The sequence below is a fragment of the Pseudophryne corroboree genome, chromosome 5 (assembly GCF_028390025.1).
Source record: "Pseudophryne corroboree isolate aPseCor3 chromosome 5, aPseCor3.hap2, whole genome shotgun sequence".
NCBI classification, from domain to species: Eukaryota; Metazoa; Chordata; class Amphibia; order Anura; family Myobatrachidae; genus Pseudophryne; species Pseudophryne corroboree.
In genome coordinates this window covers 493,166,203-493,193,925 of record NC_086448.1, presented here as the reverse complement: position 1 = coordinate 493,193,925, position 27,723 = coordinate 493,166,203, and the positions used below count along the sequence as shown (strand labels likewise).

Below are 27,723 nucleotides of genomic sequence, written 5' to 3'. Positions count from 1 at the left end.
TAAGTCCAGTAACGTCATTCTGAATTGATTCTACAATATGAGGTACATTTGTTTGTGCGTAATGTATAATACCATACGTACCTGTGGACACGACCTCACCTGACCCTCCATTAGGGGGTTTGTTTACAGTCTTTACCGATTGGGTCGCGTCCACCTGGATGTCTTGTGTGATGGCTTCTGGAAGAGGTGCCGACATCGTTCTGGGTTCACTTTCTTGTTGGTGTTCCTGAGGAAAGTTTAACATGGGGTGCGACTTGCATGGGTTAATAGTTGTACATTCAACAGTATTACAATTATCTTTGTTACATTTATTACACTTATTCTTATCATCTATACTACAGTTGCTAAGAGCGTTTTTATTGTTCACCCTTGTGCTTTTCTCCGCAACCACAATCCCCTCCATTGCCATGTCTCTCCTCTCAAGATGAAAGTTAGGTATGTGAGTTACATTTCTTTGCATTTCACCCTCCTGTTGCCATAACTGTAAACAATCATAATGCTTGATTCGTCTCTTTGCTGATTTAATGAGACATATCCTTCTCCTTAAATTATGCAACACCTCTGAGTCAAAACTACCTATCCCGGGAAATGGTGCCTTATCCCCCGCAGTCATTCGTGTCCATTCATCACAAAAGGTCTCAGTGTGGGGACCATATTTCCCCCACATTACTAACCGAGCAGACCCTCGGGGTCTGCAAGCCTCTGGAGTCTGAATCCTGACTGCCGACTGTCTCTGTGTCGTGCACTTGGTTTCCATTGTGGACCTTTTTAACACAGAAAAACTTCCTAAAATGCACCAAACACAGAAATCTACGTTGGAAATCCTTAAAGCTCTTCCACTGAACTTCTTCTGCTCCGGGTATCTCCGGTCCGCCTTCTAGCAGACACGTGTAGCCGTTGCAGGCCCTATCTTTAGAGATTTTCCTGAGAAAATTCCCTTCCTTTTTCTTTACACAAATCACGCTTGCATGTGCTCCCTACAACACGTATGAGGGCAAGACCTCATATCACGTTGCGTTATTGGTCACACATACAACCGTGCGGTCCAATCGTACCACTTATAGACACTTGTTGCCCATAAATGGTAGGATCATTGGAGTCTCCCTACTGTGCTCCAAAACAGCCAGAGCGTAACACAACGAAAACTTTATCACACTCTGTTGCACGTTTTCACTTCAGGCCGTGCTCATAGATCACACAGATCACAAAGTCCACAAAGCGGGATTTAATACCGTTTTATCACATAGACCACAAAGTCCACAAAGCGGGATTCAATACACTCATACCGTTTTCAACCCACTATCATTCTTATAGTTTTCTGATCAGAAAAAATCATTTCCCGTAGTCTGATAGCTCTCCCCAGAGGTATTACAGTAAAGTAAGGTATTTAAACTAAGTTTTGGAAAACTGAAATCAATTTGTGCTATTTATCGCCTTGCGCTATTTACCGCGTTGCGCTATTTATCGCGTTGCGCTATTTATCGCCTGTTAAAATCAACTTGTGGTTTGAGTTACGTGGGCGTACACAGACGCTCCGTTGCGTAATATACGCTGCGTGCGTCGGCCTTTGGATTGTGTACGCAAGTCTTTGTTAGGGACACGTGCACGCAAAGCAAAGATCCACCGTAACACAATTTATACTTTTATCAATGTAGATTGATCCTTGATCATCTACCACACAACACACTGACTTCGCCTTATCTCCCAGGCAAAAACTGTGTGTTTGTCTATACTTTAACTATATTACCTCTATTCTTAAACTATGAAATAACGGCAAATCTCTTTTAGCACTTTTATCAACTATAAAACTGGCAGACAGGAGAGTGATATACGAAAATACATAAATGAAAAAGAAATGCAGATATATATGTGTGCGTGCGTGTGTACGCAAGACAGAAAAATAAACAGTTTTAAAAGACACTAGCGTTTTGCTCTTACCTCCGGTTCCCGGATTCCTTCAGCACCCTTTACCTAAGCGAAGCAGACGCTTATCCCGTCAGCACTACGAGGGATACAACCTCCCGCCCTTTGCTGATGGATAATGTCTGCTGATATTACCTAGTGCAGATATGTGAAGGACTGGACGGCCCCCAATTGATAAAGCTAAATATTTATCGTATATAAAACACTTTAAGAGGTCTAAGAACACTGTACGCTATCTACGTAAGAAGTACCGTAAGGGTACGCAAGTTGCGTAACGATCGTTCAACCGTAGTCGAGACGCTCAAGCGTCACGTTCGCTTGCGGCCCAGAGATCACAGGCAGGCACGCTAGTGGCTGCCGACTAACGTAATGATTCGCTATAGCGTAGCGGACGCTCGGGACCACGAGGAGATCACCAGCGGTGCAGACGCTTACAACGTTAAACCTTTATATCTATACCATTAACAGCGAAATATACAGTAAATCTTAGTGTGGTGTTAGAGTGTAAATGCAACCTGGTGTAACCTGATTAACTACAAAGCTGCTTGGGCGTCACCGACGCTCAGGGAATACTTAACACTATAAGAAATACACAGATACCTGGGCTTAGGGTCCAAAACCTATTATATGTATTATGACTATTATACTTGCAAAAGAATCACAGAACAAATCATACACTACAATATAACATAGACTAACTAACCAGATAACTACACAGGAAATACAATGCAATACAATACAATACAATCAAGGGAAAATAAGGGAGAAAGAGGGGAGAGAGAGATGGCTCACAATAACATCAAGACAATATGATTGCGGAGAAACACTTACGCACAAGGGGAAACGATCGCATGCGCCTCGATATCCAGCTCCCGATTATCAGCAATGAGAACCGTTGAAAAGAGTGCCCTGGATACGGTCGGCCTGCCTATTTATGCCCCACACACAATACAATTCAATGGTCCCTACAATCTCATTGTTCATTGGACACAGGAATTCGGCTTCGCATTATAACAAAAGGTCATAGGTTGATTCATACAGGTGGGCTGTGACTGTTTCCAACTGTCCAGGTGGGTGGGATACTGGGTTTCCCGCCGCATGACTAAGTAAGAACAAATAATAGTAAATGGACATAAACTTCTTATGTCCATAACTATTCGCACGAGCGATTAATCCGCTCCAAACCAACACCGGAATATTGCTATTTAAATACTCTTCCGATGGGTACCAAACACTACTGTATGACCCCTGTTAGACCCTTCGTACAATACAAAGAGGGATCTCTCTGTTCAGGAACATGCTATGTTAACTAAACTTTCAGTATCTATCAAAGGGACCATGATCTACAAAATACATTATTAGTGAAAATATGTAACGAATGAGTCGCACGCTACGATTACATAAACTCTACCGTAAATACGCATACCGTGCGCCTGCGGGTGCCCGCGACTGTGAGTATGTGCACGTACGGGAGAGCGTACGCATGCGCAGCGCGGACCAGTATGAGGTGCAAATATGGCAGTGTGTGTAGAGATATTTTTCTGACTTTGACACCAGCTTCTCTGTAACTCTCAGCGCCTCCTCAAATCCTGAACCCGGGGCGCCTGCCCCCTTAGACCCCCCCCGTTACAACCCTGCTCCTATTTTAAATAGGAACAATGCGCACATTCTGCACAAAGCCCAAAAAGGGGCGTGTTCTTGCTGGGAAGGGGCATGGTCAACAATGGTACCCCCAATTCAAATTACACCACACAGTAGTGCAACTTTATTCACATTGTGTCATGCGATAGTGTCCCTAATTCATGTTACATCACACAGTAGTACCACCTCACCTTATATAAGTTACTCCTCACAGTAGTGCACCTTATTCACATTACATCACACTGAATTGCCCCTTATTCACATTACACCACACCATATTGGTCTTTATTCACGTTAGACCACACAGTAGTGCCATTTCTATACGTTACACTACACCAGTGATTTTCAACCTTTTTTTACGCGCGGCACACCAAACAATACTTTAAAATTGCCAAGGTGCACCATCAGTTCCCCACAGAAAAAAACAAAAAACACACATTGGCCCTCACAGTTAAAAGAACAACGCACATACACAGAGAAAACAATCATGTTGCTTCATGTTGCTCCCCACATAAATCATGTTGCTCCCCACATAAATCATGTTGCTCCCCACATAAATCACGTTGCTCCCCACATAAATCATGTTGCTCCCCACATAAATCATGTTGCTCCCCACATTAATTATTCACATTATTCCCTCCATAAATCCTATTGTTCCCCACATGAGAAATAACAAAACAAATTGATAGAGCTAACTATTTATCTTATTACATTCACTATAAAATGGGTAAGAGACTCAGTACGCAATTGGCGTATGGGGTACCGTAAGGGTACGCACTTAGCGTAGCAGACGCTTAGCCGTGGTCGAGACGCACATGCGACACGCTCGCTCACAACTTAACGCGTGGTGTCGAGCACGCTATAGGCGGCCGACTACCGTAATGCTACGCTACTAGCGTAGCGTACGCTCGTGACCACGAGGAGAACACGAGCGGCGCAGACGCTCACGGGATGACACTCAGTAAACCTTGTATGCAACACAGTGAATGATTGAGTTTGTACTGTAAACCTTGGTTTTGTAATGTGAGCACAATGCAATGCTAATTAACCTCTATTGCAGGCATTTTCAACCAGTGTGCCGTGGCACACTAGTGTGCCGCGACCAGTTGCAAGGTGTGCCGCGGAGCCAGAGCAGCTTCCTGCACCTTCAGAGTGAACTGCTGGCCCGGGCTCTTCTTAGAGGATCAGTCGTGCTCTGACCGTGACCTATGCCTTGATGACGCGGCGGGTTGAAATCATAGGTCACGGCTGCCGCGTCTCACCACCCAGTCAGCCCATCCGCCTGCATACACATCTTCCAGTTCCTGAATGCATACACAGCTTTCCTTGCCCACCCACATCCACACCTGCCCGACCACCCGCTGTTCAGTATTCGCAGCACTCCACTACGAACAACCCCCGCCACTGAGAGACAGGGAGGAGGACAGCTGACCGGTAGGGGTTTATATTTTGTCAAAGTCGGAAAAATATCATGCTACACGTTGCCATATATTCACCTCATGCGCTTGCCGCTGCACGTGCACATTCTCTCCCGTGCGTGCGGATACTCGCAGCTGCGTGATGGCGCCTCCTCGGCCATGCGCTCGAGCGCGTGGTATGTGCATTTACGGTAGAGTTTGTGTGCGTCTAGCGGGCGACTCATACGTTAAATAATAAAACCAAATAGTATGTTTTATAGATAATGTTCCCCTTAATAATGACTGTAAGTTTGTTTAAATGTAACTGGTCGCTGGACAGAGAAATTCCTCTTTGCATGATATGAATGGTCAGACAGGGTTTGAGCAGTGGTGTTTGGTACCTAACTAAAGAACATTTTATTAGAAACAATCCGGTGCTGGTTAGGTAAAGATTAATCGCTCCTGCGTATAGTTATGTCTATTAGTAGTTTCTGGACATTTACTATATTTGCGGTTCATTATCCATGCGGCGGGAATTCTGAGATTCCCTCCCACCTGAGCAGTTTGATATAGTCACAGCCCACCTGTTCAAACTAACCTATGACCTTTTGTTATGATGCGAGGAGACATTCCTGTGTCCAATGAACAATGATATTGTAGGTCCCTTTGTAGTATACTGTACGCAGTGTATATAAGGACAGCCAGTCTGGCCAGCCCAGTCTTCTCTCCACAAACTGTTTTCATCTTGACTAACTCGGAGCTGGTACCAGAGCTGCGCAGCGATCATTCCCCAGTGTGTGTAAGTTATTCTCTGTAACCATTCTAAATCTCTGTTTGTATTTGCCATATTCTCTCTCTCTGTTATTGTATAAGATTGTGACGATATTGTATATTTATGTGTAGTTAGCCTGCTTAGATATTGATGTTAGCCTGTAGTGTATGAACTGTTAACTGTTTTAGCTTTTACATAGCTAGATATTGTTAGTAAAGGTGTTGGAACCTTAGCAAGGTATTGTGTGTTTATTACATTGCTGAGAGTATTCAGAGTGTCTCAATCGCTCAAGAGGCTTTCATACAATAGAGGTTAATTAGCATTGCATTGTGCTCACATTACAAAACCAAGGTTTACAGTACAAACTCAATCATTCACTGTGTTGCATACAAGGTTTACTGAGTGTCATCCCGTGAGCGTCTGCGCCGCTCGTGTTCTCCTCGTGGTCACGAGCGTACGCTACGCTAGTAGCGTAGCATTACGGTAGTCGGCCGCCTATAGCGTGCTCGACACCATGCGTTAAGTTGTGAGCGAGCGTGTCGCATGTGCGTCTCGACCACGGCTAAGCGTCTGCTACGCTAAGTGCGTACCCTTACGGTACCCCATACGCCAATTGCGTACTGAGTCTCTTACCCATTTTATAGTGAATGTAATAAGATAAATAGTTAGCTCTATCAATTTGTTATGTTATTTCTCATGTGGGGAACAATAGGATTTATGGAGGGAATAATGTGAATAATTAATGTGGGGAGCAACATGATTTATGTGGGGAGCAACATGATTTATGTGGGGAGCAACGTGATTTATGTGGGGAGCAACATGATTTATGTGGGGAGCAACATGATTTATGTGGGGAGCAACATGAAGCAACATGATTGTTTTCTCTGTGTATGTGCGTTGTTCTTTTAACTGTGAGGGCCAATGTGTGTTTTTTGTTTTTTTCTGTGGGGAACTGATGGTGCACCTTGGCAATTTTAAAGTATTGTTTGGTGTGCCGCGCGTAAAAAAAGGTTGAAAATCACTGCTCTATTGTATGAAAGCCTCTTGAGCGATTGAGACACTCTGAATACTCTCAGCAATGTAATAAACACACAATACCTTGCTAAGGTTCCAACACCTTTACTAACAATATCTAGCTATGTAAAAGTTAAAACAGTTAACAGTTCATACACTACAGGCTAACATCAATATCTAAGCAGGCTAACTACACATAAATATACAATATCGTCACAATCTTATACAATAACAGAGAGAGAGAATATGGCAAATACAAACAGAGATTTAGAATGGTTACAGAGAATAACTTACACACACTGGGGAATGATCGCTGCGCAGCTCTGGTACCAGCTCCAAGTTAGTCAAGATGAAAACAGTTTGTGGAGAGAAGACTGGGCTGGCCAGACTGGCTGTCCTTATATACACTGCGTACAGTATACTACAAAGGGACCTACAATCTCATTGTTCATTGGACACAGGAATGTCTCCTCGCATCATAACAAAAGGTCATAGGTTAGTTTGAACAGGTGGGCTGTGACTATATCAAACTGCTCAGGTGGGAGGGAATCTCAGAATTCCCGCCGCATGGATAATGAACCGCAAATATAGTAAATGTCCAGAAACTACTAATAGACATAACTATACGCAGGAGCGATTAATCTTTACCTAACCAGCACCGGATTGTTTCTAATAAAATGTTCTTTAGTTAGGTACCAAACACCACTGCTCAAACCCTGTCTGACCATTCATATCATGCAAAGAGGAATTTCTCTGTCCAGCGACCAGTTACATTTAAACAAACTTACAGTCATTATTAAGGGGAACATTATCTATAAAACATACTATTTGGTTTTATTATTTAACGTTTGAGTCGCCCGCTAGACGCACACAAACTCTACCGTAAATGCACATACCACGCGCTCGAGCGCATGGCCGAGGAGGTGCCATCACGCAGCTGCGAGTATCCGCACGCACGGGAGAGAATGTGCACGTGCAGCGGCAAGCGCATGAGGTGAATATATGGCAACGTGTAGCATGATATTTTTCCGACTTTGACAAAATATAAACCCCTACCGGTCAGCTGTCCTCCTCCCTGTCTCTCAGTGGCGGGGGTTGTTCGTAGTGGAGTGCTGCGAATACTGAACAGCGGGTGGTCGGGCAGGTGTGGATGTGGGTGGGCAAGGAAAGCTGTGTATGCAGGCAGGAACTGGAAGATGTGTATGCAGGCGGATGGGCTGACTGGGTGGTGAGACGCGGCAGCCGTGACCTATGATTTCAACCCGCCGCGTCATCAAGGCATAGGTCACGGTCAGAGCACGACTGATCCTCTAAGAAGAGCCCGGGCCAGCAGTTCACTCTGAAGGTGCAGGAAGCTGCTCTGGCTCCGCGGCACACCTTGCAACTGGTCGCGGCACACTAGTGTGCCACGGCACACTGGTTGAAAATGCCTGCACTACACAATAGAGAACTTTATAAAGTTTATACACATAATGGCACACATTAGCAGTGCATTTATACACATAATACCACACAGTAATGCCCCTTACACATATGACACACATTTTTAATGTTCTTATAAGCATAATCAGCCTTACACATTATGCTAACCTTTATTAATGCCATTATACACATAATGTCCCTTACACATATGCAGCACATTATTAATGCACTTATACACATAATGACACATATAATGCCCCTTACACATATGCCAAACACTATTGCACAACCAACCCACCCGCACACAGCACTCACACAGCCGCTGATACTGTGACCTCTGCCTCTGCTTGGATACAGATGTGTCCTCATACATCTTGCCTCAATACACCATGCAGCAGGAGATGCCTTTTTGCCAAAAAGTTGGGCACCTTTTTTGCCGAAAATGCATCTTGCCGCATATCAATTTAATCAGCAGAAGCTGCTTCTGCCCCTAGGCATTCCAAATGCCCTAGGCATTTGCCTAGTTTGCCTATGCCTAGGTCCGGCTCTGGTGCTACAGGTGGGGCAGATGTTAAATCATGTATAGAGAGATTTTGATTTGGGAGGCTTATAAGGTCTCTGTGCAGGGTAAATACTGGCTGCTTTATTTTTACACTGCAATTTAGATTTCAGTTTGCATACACCACACCCAAATCTTGCATGTTTTGGATTGCATGTAAAGTCCCTCCTTTCTGATTTTAGGTGCCATTTCACTCTGAAAATGATTGGAATTTAATGCTATTGATGTTAATAATACTGTAAGAGCAAAAAATAGGTCCAAATGACACATTAGCTGGTTTTATAATTTTCTTTAAGACATCCAGATAAAAATAAGATTTTACTCACCGGTAAATCTATTTCTCGTAGTCCGTAGTGGATGCTGGGAACTCCGTAAGGACCATGGGGAATAGCGGCTCCGCAGGAGACTGGGCACAACTAAAGAAAGCCTTAGGACTACCTGGTGTGCACTGGCTCCTCCCCATATGACCCTCCTCCAGACCTCAGTTAGGATACTGTGCCCGGAAGAGCTGACACAATAAGGAAGGATTTTGAATCCCGGGTAAGACTCATACCAGCCACACCAATCACACCGTATAACTCGTGATACTATACCCAGTTAACAGTATGAATAATAACTGAGCCTCTCAACAGATGGCTCAACAATAACCCTTTAGTTAAACAATAACTATCTACAAGTATTGCAGACAATCCGCACTTGGGACGGGCGCCCAGCATCCAATACGGACTACGAGAAATAGATTTACCGGTGAGTAAAATCTTATTTTCTCTGACGTCCTAGTGGATGCTGGGAACTCCGTAAGGACCATGGGGATTATACCAAAGCTCCCAAACGGGCGGGAGAGTGCGGATGACTCTGCAGCACCGAAGGAGCAAACTCAAAGTCCTCCTCAGCCAGGGTATCAAACTTGTATACTTTTGCAAAAATGTTTGAACCCGACCAAGTAACAGCTCGGCAAAGTTGTAAATCCAAGACCCCTCGGGCAGCCGCCCAAGAAGAGCCCCTTTCCTCGTGGAATGGGCTTTTACAGATTTAGGGTGCGGCAGTCCAGCCGCAGAATGTGCAAGTTGAATCGTGCTACAGATCCAGCGAGCAATAGCCTGGAAAATATATGTTTCCAGGACGGCTGGAGTCAGGAAAACTGACTCGCTATTTATCCTGTATGCACCCAACACGCTGGGTGCTCCTGCTTCTGAGGAGCACCCAGCGTGTTGGGTGCATACAGGATAAATAGCGAGTCAGTTTTCCTGACTCCAGCCGTCCTGGAAACATATATTTTCCAGGCCCTGACTACGTCCAGTAACTTGGAGTCCTCCAAGTCCCACGTAGCCGCAGGCACCACAATAGGTTGGTTCACATGAAAAGCTGATACCACCTTAGGAAGGAATTGGGAACGAGTCCTCAATTCCGCCCTATCCATATGAAAATCAGATAAGGGCTTTTGCATGACAAACCGCCAATTCTGATACACGCTTGGCCGACGCCAAGGCAAACAGCATGACCACTTTCCACGTGAGGTATTTTAGCTCTACGGATTTAAGTGGCTCAATCCAATGCGGCTTCAGGAAATCCAACACCACGTTGAGATCCCACGGTGCCACTAGAGGCACAAACGGGGGCTGAATATGCAGCACTCCCTTAACCAAAGTCTGAACTTCAGGCAGTGAAGCCAGTTCTTTTTGGAAGAAAATGTACAGAGCCGAAATCTGGACCTTAACGTAACCCAATTTTAGGCCCGTAGTCACTCCTGACTGTAGGAAGTGCAGAAATCGACCCAGTTGAATTTCCTCCGTTGGGGCCTTCCTGGCCTCACACCAAGCAACCTATTTTTGCCATATGTGGTGATAATATTTTGCGATCACATCTTTCCTAGCCTTAATCAGCGTAGGAATGACTTCCTCCGGAATGCCTTTTCCTTTAGGATCCGGTGTTCAACCGCCATGCCGTCCAACACAGCCGTGGTAAGACTTGGAACAGGCAGGGCCCCTGCTGTAGCAGGTCCTGTCTGAGCGGCAGAGGCCATGGGTCCTCTGAGATCATTTCTTGAAGTTCCGGGTACCAAGCTCTTCTTGGCCAATCCGGAACCACGAGTATAGTACTTACTCCTCTCCTTCTTAGTATTCTCAATACCCTAGGTATGAGAGGCAAAGGAAGGAACACATACACCGACTGGTACACCCACGGTGTTACCAGAGCGTCTACAGCTATCGCCTGAAGGTCCCTTGACCTGGCGCAATATCTTTTTAGCTTTTTGTTGAGGCGGGACGCCATCATGTCCACCTGTGGCCTTTCCCAATGGTGTACAATCATTTTGAAGACTTCTGGATGAAGTCCCCACTCTCCCGGGTGGAGGTCGTGCCTGCTGAGAAAGTCTGCTTCCCAGTTGTCCACTCCGGGAATGAACACTGCTGACAGTGCTAATACACGATTTTCCGCCCATCGGAAAATCCTTGTGGCTTCTGCCATCACCATCCTGCTTCTTGTGCCGCCCTGCTGGTTTACATGGGCGACCGCCGTGATGTTGTCTGACTGGATCAGCACCGGCTGGTGTTGAAGCAGGGGTCTAGCCTGACTTAGGGCATTGTGAATGGCCCTTAGTCCCAGAATATTTATGTGTAGGGAAGTCTCCTGACTTGACCATAGTCCTTGGAAGTTTCTTCCCTGTGTGACTGCCCCCCCAGCCTCGAAGGCTGGCATCTGTGGTCACCAGGACCCAGTCCTGTATGCCGAATCTGCGGCCCTCCATAAGATGAGCACTCTGCAGCCACCACAACAGCGACACCCTGGCCCATGGAGACAGGGTTATCAGCCGATGCATCTGAAGATGCGACCCGGACCACTTGTCCAACAGATCCCACTGGAAGATCCTTGCATGGAACCTACCCAATGGAATTTCTTCGTAAGAAGTTACCATCTTTCCCAGGACTCGCGTGCATTGATGCACCGACACCTGTATTTGTATTAGGAGGTCTCTGACTAGAGATGATAACTCCTTGGCCTTCTCCTCCGGGAGAAACCCTTTTTCCTGTTCTGTGTCCAGAACCATACCCAGGAACAGTAGACGCGTCGTAGGAACCAGCTGCGACTTTGGACTATTCAGAATCCAGCCGTGCTGTTGTAGCACTTCCCGAGATAGTGCTACTCCGACGAACAACTGCTCCCTGGACTTCGCCTTTATAAGGAGATCGTCCAAGTACGTGATAAGTATAACTCCCTTTTTTTGAAGGAGTAACATAATTTCGTCCATTACCTTGGTAAATACCCTCGGTGCCGGGGACAGACCGACGGCAACGTCTGGAATTGGTAATGACAGTCCTGTACCATAAGTTTGAGGTACTCCTGGTGAGGAGGGTAAATGGGGACATGCAGGTAAGCATCCTTGATGTCCAGTGATACCATGTAATCCCCTTCGTCCAGGCTTGCAATAACCGCCCTGAGCGATTCCATTTTGAACTTGAACCTTCGTATATAAGTGTTCAAGGATTTAAATTTTAGAATGGGTCTCACCGAACCGTCTGGTTTCGGTACCACAACATTGTGGAATAGTAACCCCGGCCTTGTTGAAGGAGGGGTACCGTGATTATCACCTGCTGGAAGCACAGCTTGTGAATTTCCGCCAGTACTACCTCTCCACGAGGGCAGCAAGCAAGGCTGATTTGAGGTAACGGCGAGGGGGAGTCGCACCGAAACTCCAGCTTGTATCCCTGTGATACTGCTTGCAGAACCCAGGGATCCACCTGTGAGCGAGCCCACTGGTCGCTGAAGTTCCCGAGACGCACCCCCACCGCACCTGGCTCTACCTGTGGAGCCCCAGCGTCACGCGGTGGACTCAGAGGAAGCGGGGGAAGATTTTTGATCCTGGGAACTGGCTGTCTGGTGCAGCTTTTTCCCTCTTCCCTTGTCTCTGTGCAGAACGGAAGCGCCTTTAACCTGCTTGCTGTTCTGAAGCCGAAAGGACTGTACCTTATAATACGGTGCTTTCTTAGGCTGTGAGGAAAACTTGAGGTAAATTTTTTCCTTCCCAGCTGTTGCTGTGGATACGAGGTCCCAGAGACCATCCCCAAACAATACCTCACCCTTAAAAGGCAGAATCTTCATGTGCCTTCTAAAGTCAGCATCGCCTGTCCACTGCCGGGTCCCTAATACCCTCCTGGCAGAATGGACATTGCAATAATTCTGGATGCCAGCCGGCAAATATCCCTCTGTGCATCCCTCATATATAAGACGACATCTTTAATATGCTCTATGGTTAGCAAATAGTATCCCTGTCCTGACAGGGTAATAGACCACGCTGCAGCAGCACTATCCCTGCTGAGGCAATTGTAGGTCTCAGTATAGTACCTGAGTGTGTATATACAGACTTCAGGATAGCCTCCTGCTTTTTATCAGCAGGTTCCTTCAAAGTGGCCATATTCTAAGACGGCAGTGCCACCTTTTTTGACAAACGTGTGAGCGCCTTATCCACCCTAGGGGATATCTCCCAACGTGACCTATCCTCTGGCGGGAAAAGGTACGCCATCAGTAACTTTTTAGAAATTACCAGTTTCTTATCGGGGGAACCCACGCTTCTTCACACACTTCATTCACTCATCTGATGGGGGAACAAAAAACTGTCTGCTTTTTCTCCCCAAACATAAAACCCCTTTTTTGTGGTACCTGGGTTAATGTCAGAAATGTGTAACACATTTTTCATTGCCGAGATCATGCAACGGATGTTCCTAGTGGATTGTGTATATGTCTCAACCTCGTCGACACTGGAGTCAGACTCCGTGTCGACATCTGTGTCTGCCATCTGAGGTAGCGGGCGTCTTTGAGCGCCTGATGGCCTTTGAGACGCCTGGGCAGGCGCGGGCTGAGAAGCCAGCTGTCCCACAGCTGTTACGTCATCCAGCCTTTTATGTAAGGAGTTGACACTGTCGGTTAATACCTTCCACCTATCCATCCACTCTGGTGTCGGCCCCACAGGGGGCGACATCACATTTATCGGCATCTGCTCCGCCTCCACATAAGCCTCCTCATCAACCATGTCGACACAGCCGTACCGACACACCGCACACACACAGGGAATGCTCTGACTGAGGACAGGACCCCACAAAGTCCTTTGGGGAGACAGAGAGAGAGTATGCCAGCACACACCAGAGCGCTATATAATGCAGGGATTTACACTACCCACAGTGATTTTTCCCTTATAGCTGCTATAATACACAGATTTGCGCCTAAATTTAGTGCCCCCCCTCTCTTTTTAACCCTTTGAGCCTGAAAACTACAGGGGAGAGCCTGGGGAGCTGTCTTCCAGCTGCACTGTGAAGAGAAAATGGCGCCAGTGTGCTGAGGGAGATAGCCCCGCCCCTTTTTTGGCGGACTTTCTCCCGGTTTTTATGGATCTCTGGCAGGGGTATTTTTCACATATATAGCCTCTAGGACTATATATTGTGATTAATTTGCCAGCCAAGGTGTTAATATTGCTGCTCAGGGCGCCCCCCCCCCCCAGCGCCCTGCACCCATCAGTGACCGGAGTGTGAGGTGTGCATGAGGAGCAATGGCGCACAGCTGCAGTGCTGTGCGCTACCTTGTTGAAGACCGAAGTCTACTGCCGCCGATTTTCAGGACCATCTTCGTGCTTCTGGCTCTGTAAGGGGGACGGCGGCGCGGCTCCGGGACCGAACGATCGAGGTCGGGTCCTGTGTTCGATCCCTCTGGAGCTAATGGTGTCCAGTAGCCTAAGAAGCCCAAACTATCTCCAGTCAGGTAGGTTCGCTTCTTCTCCCCTTAGTCCCTCGTAGCAGTGAGTCTGTTGCCAGCAGATCTCACTGAAAATAAAAAACCTAAAATATACTTTCTTTTCTAGGAGCTCAGGAGAGCCCCTAGTGTGCATCCAGCTCAGCCGGGCACAAGATTCTAACTGAGGTCTGGAGGAGGGTCATAGGGGGAGGAGCCAGTGCACACCAGGTAGTCCTAAAGCTTTCTTTAGTTGTGCCCAGTCTCCTGCGGAGCCGCTATTCCCCATGGTCCTTACGGAGTTCCCAGCATCCACTAGGACGTCAGAGAAAAGCAAAATACTTGAGGGTGATTTTGCAAAAACCCAAAACACAATGGTGATCTAAAACCAAAACATGTGGGTCTGTGGCTGTGCACATCTCAAACTATTATACTAGTTGCATTCTTGTAGAGACCACAAAATATATTCCTTCCCTTGTGATCCCACAAAAAAAAAAAAAAAAACATAAAACACACCATACCATGCCCAAACATTCCTTATGGCTAATTACCTTCTCCTGAAAGAGAATTGCAGAACACTGTAGCGGAACGCTCATCATTTTATGAGGATTCCAAGTCACTGAGTTAGCCCTAACAAGAAGTAAAAAACGTTACGAAGCAATAATAAACAGGATTCAAATATATGCTATAAATGTAATGACAGGAAACATTGGAGTCAGTAGGAGAGGTTAGGTAGTCTAAAAATGTATAAATCATCTTATACATGAAAAATATTTGGAGCTTTTTAACAGTATGGAGCCAACCCAAGACATAACTAAAAAACTTCGATGTTTTGATCACTATGCACACAAAATGTATTTGACTGTACCTTTCAATGCCATTCATCTTAATCCGGTGTTTTTTTGACAACAGCAACCCTCCACCCCATGCAGCCTATAACAGAAAAAAAGTATGTGGCCGTGTCACACAATTATTTTACGCATTTGTTTTGCAGTTGTCATAGAACACAAAACGTTTATAGTATAGAATTATTCTTTTTTGGTATGTTTATTGATGAGAAAACTATTTACTGTAAAATATTTATTTTGATTCCTTATATAATTCATAAACCCCAAATGCCCTTACATCAACATGCATCCAGAGTCCATATTTCTCGCAAATGTCAGCAATCCTGTCAAGAGGATCAAATGCTCCATACACTGTGGTCCCAGCCGTGGCACTGACATAAAATGGAACATGTCCCTGGAATCAATAGAGGAAATTCAAATAACTGCAAAAATATATTCATAGTCCATCCTGCGTATAAGGAAAATAATGGAAAAATATACTGGAAGTACTAAAAGTCAGAGTTACAAAGGAATACAGAAAAATGGAAGAGACCATTCCATCATTTAAATGACCTTTCAAAAGACAAGCCTTATTTAAACAGGTATGGAAATGGAACCCACTGGAGCCAATGAACCCATGTCCCTAAGCATTTGCATTGAAATCTTTCTAGTGGCGCCGGATCCATTTACTTGTGTTGCCTACAAGTGAGTGACCTCCACTGAGCGTTTGTTGTGTTGGATATCCAATGTCACCACCATTTAGTGCATTATTAACATGAACATGCAATCATTTAAACATGTAAACATTTGCAGTCATAATAAAAAAAAAAACACTCACCTTTTCCTTTTCTTTTGCTATTTTTTCTTCCAAATCAGATGGAATCATCTTTCCCCTGATAGGACACATGTAAAGTGTTAACAGGCACAACCAAAATGCTATATACAGTACAACTGTTTGTTATTTTCAAAATAAAGCAAAACTGTAAAGTCTACCATTCATCTACACCTAGCTGTGCCCTAAATACATACTGGATAGCACAGCCGTATTATGGTATATGGGGGTCCAGAGGCAACAAACTTGTGGGGGCCCCACTAATCATACACACACACACAGCAGGGATACACAGCCCCCCCCCCACACCCACATCAAAGGCACACAGCACCCCCCCTACACACACACACACACACACAGCAGGAGCACAAAGCACCCCCCCCCCACACACACACACACACACAGCAGGGGTACACAACTCCGGCGCCGCAAACATGGGGTCCGCTTACACATAGGTAGGAGTGGGACAGGGCGGCCGCTGTGGAGGTGGAGCTGTAGTTCACTAACATCCACAGGCTGGAGGCAGAGCTGGATCAAGACATTGGGGGGCCCGGGGTACTTAAGACAGGGGGGCCCTAAGGTCTAAAATTAAAATTATAATACTATAATACAAATAAATTATATATATATATATATATATATATATATATACTGGCGGTCAGAATACCGACCGTGGCATCCTGATGCTGAGAATTCCAACAGAGGCAAGGAACAGGGAGAGCCACGCTTGAATGGAGAGCGTCTCCATCCGCGCATCTGGACAGAGACGCTCTGAAAAGGAGCGTCTCTGTGCACTCCCAGCGTGACTAGGCGGACGGATCGCCTAGTCATGCCGGGAGTACACATTTGCGATGGAGCCGCCTCAGATGGGCGCGGCTCCATATGTAGTATACTTACCTTTCCTTAACCCTGGGCAGGAGTTTTACTTCCCCAGTTTGGATGGTGTTCATGAATTGGACTGACAAGTATTGGATATTTGATTCACTTGCTGTTTGCCTCTGACATGGCGTTAATAAATACCTTTTGATATGGGACTTAAGAGAAGTGCTGGTTCTATTTTACCATAGCCCCTGCTGGAGCCTCATGGTAATTTTTATATATTGAATGGACTGACCAAGCACCCGCGGACTGGAAATACACTAGTGATGTGCAGCTTTAACGTGTGTATATATATATATATATATATATATATATATATTAGAGAAGGGCTGGTTCGGTTCTCAGAGAGCCGAACCCCCCTGAACTTCACCACCCTACCCCGGATCCGAGTCAGGCTCGGGTTTTCCCGCCTGACTCGGAAACGAGAACGAGGCAAAACGTCATCATCCCATTGTCGTATTCTCACGGGGTTTGGATCCCATATAAGGAGCCGCGCGTTGCCGCCATTTTCACTCCGGCATTGGAGAGTGTAGAGAGAGGACGTGTATCCACCCTCAGTGTCCTCAGTGTCCATGTCTTGTGCTGCATCTGTCCAGTCACAGTGGCTGTGTCCTCTGCTGCCATATGTCCAGTGCTGCTGTATAAGTCCCTTACAGTGTTGATGTTGTGCTGCATCAGTTCAGTGGTGGTGTATTGAGCTGCATCAGTCCAGTCACAGTGGTGGTGTCCTCTGCTGCCATATGTCCACTGCTGCTGTATAAGTCCAGTCCATTGCAGTGGTGCTGTGTTGTCCTGCATCAGTGGTGGTGTCCTTGTGCTGCTGTATATGTCCAGTGGTACTGCCATATATGTCCAGTGATCCTGCCATATATGTCCAGCGGTACTGCCGTATATGTCCAGCGGTACTGCCGTATAAATCCAGTGATCCTGCCGTATAATTCCATTGATCCTGCCGAATAAATACAGTGATCCTGCTGTATAATTCCAGTGATCCTGCCGTATAAGTCCATTGATAATGCCGTATATGTCCATTGATAATGCCGTATATGTCCAGTGATACTGCCGTATATGTCCATTGATACTGCCGTATATGTCCAGCGGTACTGCCCTATATGTCCAGCGGTACTGCCGTATAAATACAGTGATCCTGCCGTATAATTCCAGTGATTCTGCCGTATAATTCCAGTGATCCTGCCGTATAATTCCAGTGATCCTGCCGTATAAATCCAGTGATCCTGCCGTATATGTCCTTTGATACTGCCGTATATGTCTAGTGATACTGCCATATGTGTCCATTGATACTGCTCTATATGTCCAGCGGTACTGCCGTATAAATCCAGTGATCCTGCCGTATATGTCCAGCGGTACTGCCGTATAAATCCAGTGATCCTGCCGTATAATTCCAGTGATCCTGCCATATAATTCCAGTGATCCTGCTGTATAATTCCAGTGATCCTGGCGTATAAGTCCAGCGATCCTGCAGTATATGTCCATTGATACTGCCGTATATGTCCAGTGATACTGACGTATATGTCCATTGATACTGACGTATATGTCCAGTGATACTGCCGTATATGTCCATTGATACTGCCGTATATATGTCCAGCGGTACTATCGTATAAACACAGTGATCCTGCGTTATAAATCCAGTGATGCTGCCGTATAATTCCAGTGATCCTGCCGTATAATTCCAGTGGTACTGGCGTATAACTCCAGTGATCCTGCCGTATAATTACAGTAGTACTAGCGTATAAGCCCAGAAATCCTACCATATATGTCCATTGATACTGCCGAATATGTCCAGCGGTACTGCCGTATAAATTCAGTGATCTTGCCGTATAATTCCAGTGATGCTGCCGTATAAGTCCAGTGATCCTGCCGTATATGTCCATTGATACTGCCGTATATGTCAAGAGGTACTGCCGTATAAATCCAGTGATCCTGCCGTATAATTACAGTGATCCTGCCGTATAAATCCAGTGATCCTGCCGTATAAATCCAGTGATCCTGCTGTATAATTACAGTGGTACTGGCGTATAAGTTCAGTCCAGTGATACTGCTGTAAATGTCCAGTGATACTGCATATATGTCCATTGATACTGCCACATATGTTCAGCAGTAATGCCGAATATGTCCAGTGGTACTGCCATATAAGTCCAGTAGTACTGGCGTATAAGTTCAGTGATCCTGCCATATAAGTCCAGTGATCCTGTTGTATAATTCCAGTGATCCTGCCGTATAAATCCAGTGATCCTGCCGTATATGTCCTTTGATACTGCCGTATATGTCTAGTGATACTGCCATATGTGTCCATTGCTACTGCTCTATATGTCCAGCGGTACTGCCGTATAAATCCAGTGATCCTGCCGTATATGTCCAGCAGTACTGCCGTATAAATCCAGTGATCCTGCCGTATAATTCCAGTGATCCTGCCATATAATTCCAGTGATCCTGCTGTATAATTCCAGTGATCCTGGCGTATAAGTCCAGCGATCCTGCAGTATATGTCCATTGATACTGCCGTATATGTCCAGTGATACTGACGTATATGTCCATTGATACTGACGTATATGTCCAGTGATACTGCCGTATATGTCCATTGATACTGCCGTATATATGTCCAGCGGTACTATCGTATAAACACAGTGATCCTGCGTTATAAATCCAGTGATGCTGCCGTATAATTCCAGTGATCCTGCCGTATAATTCCAGTGGTACTGGCGTATAACTCCAGTGATCCTGCCGTATAATTACAGTAGTACTAGCGTATAAGCCCAGAAATCCTACCATATATGTCCATTGATACTGCCGAATATGTCCAGCGGTACTGCCGTATAAATTCAGTGATCTTGCCGTATAATTCCAGTGATGCTGCCGTATAAGTCCAGTGATCCTGCCGTATATGTCCATTGATACTGCCGTATATGTCAAGAGGTACTGCCGTATAAATCCAGTGATCCTGCCGTATAATTACAGTGATCCTGCCGTATAAATCCAGTGATCCTGCCGTATAAATCCAGTGATCCTGCTGTATAATTACAGTGGTACTGGCGTATAAGTTCAGTCCAGTGATACTGCTGTAAATGTCCAGTGATACTGCATATATGTCCATTGATACTGCCACATATGTTCAGCAGTAATGCCGAATATGTCCAGTGGTACTGCCATATAAGTCCAGTAGTACTGGCGTATAAGTTCAGTGATCCTGCCATATAAGTCCAGTGATCCTGTTGTATAATTCCAGTGGTACTGGCGTATAAGTCCAGTGATCCTGCCGTATAATTACAGTAGTACTGGCGTATAAGTCCAGTGATCCTGACGTATAATTACAGTGGTACTGGCGTATAAGTCCAGTGATCCTGACGTATAATTACAGTGGTACTGGCATATAAGTCCAGTCCAGTGATACTGTTGTATATGTCCAGTGATACTGCCGTATATGTCCAGCGGTACTACCGTATATGTCCAGCGGTACTGCCGTACAAATCCAGTGAGCCTACCGTATAATTACAGTGGTACTGGCGTATAAATCCAGTGATCCTGACGTATAATTCCAGTGATCCTGCCGTATAACTCCAGTGATCCAGCCGCATAATTCCAGTGGTACTGGTGTATAAGTCCAGTGATCCTGCCGTATAATTACAGTGGTACTGGCGTATAAGTCCAGTCCAGTGATACTGCCGTATATGTCCAGTGGTACTGCCACATAAGTCCAGTGGTACTGGCGTATAAGTTCACTGATCCGGCTGTATAATTCATTATAAGTCGATATACTGTAATTCCCGTATAAATCCAGTCCAGTGGTGCTGCGATATAAGTTCAGTGGTGCTGTCCTGTGCTGTATATTATTTACTCCAAATAAAGGGGTTATTAATATTTAATACAAATAATTTTCACAGGGTTTACCCTGTGTGGTGTAGAGGTACGCTCTCCTGTACCGCATATTGTTATATAACTCCAGAAAAATAATGGAGAACAAAAATTTGGAGGATAAAATAGGGAAAGATCAAGAACCACTTCCTCCTAGTGCTGAAGCTGCTGCCACTAGTCATGACATAGACGATGAAATGCCATCAACGTTGTCTGCCAAGGCCGATGCCCAATGTGATAGTAGAGGGCATGTAAAATCCAAAAAGCCAAAGTTCAGTAAAAAGACCCCAAAGAAGAAATTTAAATGGTCTGAGGAGAGTCGTAAACTTGCAAATTTACAATTTACGACATGGAGTGGCAAGGAACGGCTAAGGCCCTGGCCTATGTTCATGACTAGTGGTTCAGCTTCCCATGACGATGGAATCCCTCGTCCTCCCGCTAGAAAAAGAGTTAAGCTGGAAAAAGCACAGAAAAGAACTGTGCGTTCTAAGATGGAATCACAAATTCCCAAGGAGAGTCCAAGTGTGTCGGCGGTTGCGATGCTTTAACACTGGACAGGAAGAGGTGGCTCCTTCCACCATTTCACCTGCAAGTGCTGGGAGGAGCACCCACAGTCCAGTTTCTGATATTCAAATTGAAGATGTCACTGTTGAAGTACACCAGGATGAGGATATGGGTGCTGCTGGCGCTGAGGAGGAAGTTGACGATGAGGATTCTGATGGTGATGTTGTTTGTTTACATCAGGCACCAGGGGAAACACCTGTTGTCTGTGGGATGAAGAAGCATTGTGATGCCTGGGCAAAATACCAAAAAAGCCACCTCTTCGGTGTATAATTATTTCTCCACAAATCTGGACAACAGGTGTCAAGCCGTGTGTTGCCTCTGTCAATTGTAATAAGTAGGGATAAGGACGTTAACAACCTAGGAACATCCTCCCTTATAAGTCACCTGCAGCGCATTCATCAGAAGTCAGTGACAAGTTGTGAAACATTGGGTAAGAGCGTAAGCAGTCCAATGACACCTAAATCCCTTCTTCCTCTTGTACCCAAGCTCCTGCAGGCCACACCACCAACTCCCATAACGTTAACTTCCTCCTCAGTCAGGAACGTCCGTAGTCCTGCAGGCCATGTCACTGGCAAGACTAAGGAGTCCTCTCTTAACCGGGACTTCTCCGGAGGATCCTTGAGTGGTACGCCTGCTGTTGCTGCCGCTGCTGTTGTTGCTGCTGGGAGTCGATTGTCATCCCAGAGGGGAAGTCGGAAGACCACTTGTACTACTTCCAGTAAGCAATTGACTGTCCAACAGTCCTTTGTGAGGAAGATGAAATATGACAGAGGTCATCCTTTTGCAAAGCGGATAACTGAGGCCTTGACAGCTATGTTGGTGTTAGACGTGCATCCGGTATCCGCCATTAGTTCAGTGGGACTTAGAGAATTGTTTGAGGTACTGTGTCCATGTTATCAAATCCCATCTAGGTTCCACTTCACTAGGCAGGCAATACCGAGAATGTACAGAGACGTCAGAAAAAGTGTCTTCAGTGTCCTACAAAATGCAGTTATACCCACTGTCCACTTTACCACTGACATGTGGACAATTGGAACAGGGCAGACTAAGGACTATATAACTGTGACAGCCCACTGGGTAGATGTATGGCCTCCCGCAGCATCAACAGCAGCGGCACCACTAGCAGCATCTTGCAAACGCCAGCTCGTTCCTAGGCAGGCTATGCTATGTATCAATGCTTTCTGTAAGAGGCACACAGCTGACAACCTCTTACAGAAACTGAGGTACATCATTGCACAATGGCTTTCCCCAATTAGACTCTCCTGGGGATTTGTTATATCGGACAGCGCCACCAATATTGTGCGTGCATTACATCTGGGCAAATTCCAGCACGTCCCATGTATTGCACATACAATTAATTTGGTGGTGCAGAATTTTTTGAAAAATGACAGGGGCGTGCAGTAGACGCTGTCGGTGGCCCGAAAAATTGCGGCCCACTTTCGGCATTCAGCCACCGGGTGCCGAAGACTGGAGCACCATCAAACACACCTGAACCTGTTCTGCTATCACCTGAAGCAAGAGGTTGTAATGAGGTGGAATTCAACACTCTATATGCTTCAGAGGATGAAGGAGCAGTAAAAGGCCTTTCAATTCTATACATCCACCTACGATATAGGCAAAGGAGGGGGAATGCACCTGACTCAAGCACAGTGGAGAATGATTTCCATCTTGTGCAAGGTTCTCCAACCCTTCGAACTTGCCACACGTGAAGTCAGTTCAGACACTGCCAGCTTGAGTCAGGTCATTCCCCTCATCAGGCTTTTGCAGAAGCAGCTGGAGAAATTGAAGGAGGAACTAAGACGGAGCGATTCCGCAAAGTATGTGGGACTTGTGGATGGAATCCTTCATTCGCTTTGCCAGGATTCAAGTTGTGGTCAATCTGTTGAAATCAGAGCACTACATTTTGGCCACTGCGCTCGATCTTAGGTTAAAGCCTACATTATATCTCTCTTTCTGGCAGACACAAGTCTGCAGAGTTTCAAAGACCTGCTGGTGAGAAAACTGTCAACTCAAGCGGAACGTGACCTGTCAACAGCTCCTCCTTCACTTTCTCCCGTAACTGGGGCTGCGAGGAAAAGGATAAGATTTCCTAGCCCACCCGCTGGCGGTGATGCAGGGCAGTCAGGAGCGAGTGCTGACATCTGGTCCGGACTGAAGGACTTGCCAACGATTACTGACATGTCTACTGTCACTGCATATTATTCTGTCACCATTGAAAGAATAGTGGAGGATTATATGAGTGACAGCATCCAAGTACGCATGTCAGACAGTCCTTACGTATACTGGCAGGAAAAAGAGGCAATTTGGATGCCCTTGCACAAACTGGCTTTATTTTACCTAAGTTGTCCCCCCTCCAGCGTGTACTCCGAAAGAGTGTTTAGTGCAGCCGGTAAACCTTGTCAGCGATCGGTGTAGGAGGTTATTTCCACAGAATGTGGAGAAGATGATGTTCATCAAAATGAATTATAAATTTCTCCGGGAAGAACTTGACCAGCAATTGCCTCCAGAAAGTACACAGGGACCTGTGATGGTGGATTCCAGTGGGGACGAATTAATACTCTGTGAGGAGGAGGCTGTACACAGTGAAAGGGGTGAGGAATCGGAGGACAGGATGAGGTCGACATCTTGCCTCTGTAGAGCCAGTTTGTGCAAGGAGAGATTGACTGCTTTATTTTTCGTGGGGGCCCAAACAAACCAGTAATTTCAGCCACAGTCGTGCGGCAGACACTGTCGCTGAAATGATTGGTTTTTTAAAGTGTGCATGTCCTGTTTATACAACATAAGGGTCGGCGGGAGGGCCCAAGGACAATTCCATCTTGCACCTCTTTTTCTTCTTTGCATCATGTGCTGTTTGGGGACTAGTTTTTGAATAGTGCCATCCTGTCTGACACTGCAGTGACACTCCTAGATGGGCCAGGTATGGCTGTAGTATTGTATGCCGGTGGCCGGGCTCCCGGCGGCCAGCATACCGGCGCCGGAAGCCCGACCGCCAGCATACCGACAGCGTGGCGAGCGCAAATTAGCCCCTTGCAGGCTCGCTCCGCTCGCCACGCTGCGGGCACAATGGCGCTTTTTATTCTTCCTCCAGGGGGGGGGGTGGACCCCCACGAGGGAGAAAAAGTGTCGGTATGCCGGCTGTCGGGATTCAGGCACCAGTATACTGTGCACTGGGATCACGACAGTCGGCAACCTGAAGACCACCCACCAGGTATTTGTGCCGCACACTTGTGTCGCTTAGCTTAGTCATACAGCTACCTCATTGCACCTCTTTTACTTCGTTGCATGATGTGCTGTTTGGGGACTAGTTTTTTTAAGTGGCATCCTTTCTGCAACTGCAGTGCCACTCCTAGATGGGCCAGGTGTTTGTGCCGCACACTTGTGTCGCTTAGCTTAGTAATAAAGCTACCTCATTGCACCACTTTTTCTTCTTTGAATGATGTGTTGTTTGGGGCCTATTTTTTTAATCTGCCATCCTGTCTGCCACTGCAGTGCCACCCCTAGATGAGCCACATGTTTGTGCCGCACACTTGTGTCGCTTAGCTTAGTCATCCAGCCACCTCGGTGCAACCTTTTGGCCTAAAAACAATATTGTGAGGTGTGATGTGTTCAGAATAGACTGGAAATGAGTGGAAATAAATGTTATTGAGGTAAATAATGCCGTAGGACCAAAATTATCCCCAAATTCTGTGATTTTAGCTGTTATTATGTTTTTTTCAAAAATCATCCAGCTCCAAAACCAAAACACAAAAGGGTGGTTTTGGCAAAACCAAGCCAAAACCAAAACACGAGCGGGGAATTAGAACCAAAACACAAAACACAAAAAGTGCCTGCCGCACATCTCTAATTTTTAGAAATTAACAAAATGCAAAGTGAATGAACAGTAGAGAAATCGAAATCAAATCAATATATTCAAAACAGCATCAATTCTTCTAGGTACACTTGCACACAGTTTTTGAAGGCAGTTGGCAGGCAGATGCTTTCAAACATCTGGGAGTACTAACCACAGATCTTCTGTGGATGTAAGCTTGCTCAAATCCTTCTGTCTCATCATGTAATACCATACAGATTTGATGATGTTGAGATCAGAGCTCTGTGGAGGCCATATTATCACTTCCAGGACTTCTTGTTATTCTTTAAACTGAATGATAGTTCTTAATGACATTGGCTGTATGTTTGTGGTGGCTGTTCTGCTGCAGAATACATTTGGAGCCAAGTGGCAGCTTCTCATTGGCTGGCGATCCGTGAACGATGATTGGCTCAAGCCAGTTTTTAAAAGAAAAGCCTCCTCTGTTAATTGGCTGCCGGTCCGCCTGTGAGCCGGGATTGGCTAGTGGCCGCTGCCAGCTTTAAAATGCACTGCAGCCGAACCCAATGCTAGTTGTCGGGCAAAGGAGGAACTGGTTCTGTCTTCAGTTAGAAGTGACGGAATGCAGTTCTGCCCCGTTACGGCATACTTTAACCACTGGTGCCCACACATATCACAAGATGCCATTTATTGAGATGTCAGGATGTTACAGTCAGCGTAAGCCTCAATTTCCAGCAGCTACACCAATAAAAGTAATATAGAAAATATCACCAAACAATCCTCTTGCTCTGTTGGAATGGATTTCAATAGTACCCATTGTCAGGAGGTTGTATCGTTCTCCTTCAATATCATTTTCTCATATATAAAATACAAATAAAAAGAGTCATAATAGTGTAATGCAGTGCAAAACTTAAATACACATAGGTAAATTTTTGTGTCAGGCTCATACTGGAAAAGGCAGTCTACAAACAAAGTAGACTATTCTCGCATAAACTCGAGAAGAATAGGCCTTGCCAGTGTACTGCACCCCTGCTGCTTTCTTCTCCATTCAGTTGTCCAAACTCCCGATAGGATATGACAAAAGATGAACAGGTATAGTATAATACCGTTTTATTTCCACACAATAAAAAGACAATATAGATGAACAGTGGACTCTCAACGTGTGGGATGGTCTACCAAACAAAGTAGACTACAAGAGCATGATGTTATAAACCAGGCGTCCCCTGAGCCCCCTGCAAGTCCCTCCACCGATCCGTCCAAATGTCCACCACAGAAAACAGCTCCTCGTCAACGCGTTTCAATACTTGACAGTATCTTTTTCAATGCATCCTCCTTGGCGCCGAGAATCCGGAAGTCAGGAAACAACATTTTACGTTCCACATACACTCCACATGTGGCATGCATCACTTCCAGTGATGTGTTTCCGGAAATCCCAGCGGCCGAGAGTCCAGAAAACAACACTCCGCCAAGGAGGATACAAGCCGGGAAACCAGCGGTGGAGAGACAGAGGGGATTTTATTATCAGTTTAAAATAGGATTTTAATTACCTACCGGTAAATCCTTTTTTCGTAGTCCGTAGAGAATGCTGAGGTTCCATATAGACGGCTCCACTAGGAGCCATGGGCACTTTAAGAGTTTAATAGTGTGGTCTGGCTCCTCCTTCTGTGCCCCTCCTACCAGACTCAGTCTAGAAACTGTGCACGAGGAGACGGACATACTTTGAGAGAAGGAAATACACAGATAGTGGTGAGATTCACACCAGCTCACACATAACAAAAGGAAAGCCAAGCTAACCTACTTAAAATGATTCAGCAACGACTGAACCAACAATACTTAACCAAGGAACAATGCAAGAATACAAAGCACTGGGCGGGCGCCCAGCATCCTCTACGGACTACGAGAAAAGGATTAACCGGTAGGTAAATAAATCCTATTTTCTCTTACGTCCTAGAGGATGCTGGGGTTCCATTTAGTACCATGGGGATGTACCAAAGCTCCCAGTACGGGAGGGAGAGTGCTGAGGTTACGGCAGAACAGATTGACCAAACTTTAGGATCTCAGAGGACAAAGTATCGAACTTGCAGAACTTAGCAAAAGTTTTTGACCCCTACCAAGTAGCTGTCGGCAAAGCTGTAAAGCCGAGACACCCCGGGCAGCCACCAAGGAGGAACCCACTTTACGAGTAGAGTGGACCTTAACCGATTTTGGACACAGCAAGCCTGCCATAGAATAAGCATGCTTAGAAGCAGGACACCCAACCTCGTTGGGATCATAAAGGACAAACAGAGCATCCGACTTCCTGTGACGAGAAGTTCTCTTCACATAAATCTTCAAAGCCCTCACAACATCCAAGGACTTTGAGGTAATTGAGGAGTCAGTAGCCACTGACACAACCATTGGAAGAAATTGCTGGCGCATTCTGAGTTCAGCTCTATCTTCGTGGAAAATCAGGTAGGGGCTCTTGCAGGACAATGCCCCCAATTTGGACACACGTCTAGCA

At 45.8% G+C, this 27,723-nt stretch overlaps 1 protein-coding gene across 2 annotated transcripts in view; it reads right to left on the bottom strand.

Annotated features, from left to right (window-relative positions):
* LOC134927892 (glutamate decarboxylase 1-like) overlaps positions 1–27,723 on the bottom strand; it is a 308,357-nt gene that overhangs the window by 51,894 nt on the left and 228,740 nt on the right. The window contains exons 8-11 of one of the 2 annotated variants that reach the window (XM_063922976.1): positions 16,112–16,166; positions 15,572–15,688; positions 15,315–15,379; positions 14,998–15,076 (exon numbers count right to left, since the gene is read on the bottom strand). In XM_063922976.1, the coding sequence (XP_063779046.1) occupies positions 14,998–15,076; positions 15,315–15,379; positions 15,572–15,688; positions 16,112–16,166 (316 nt within the window). The remainder of the gene's footprint in view (positions 1–14,997; positions 15,077–15,314; positions 15,380–15,571; positions 15,689–16,111; positions 16,167–27,723) is intronic. The other variant, XM_063922977.1, reaches the window with a different exon arrangement.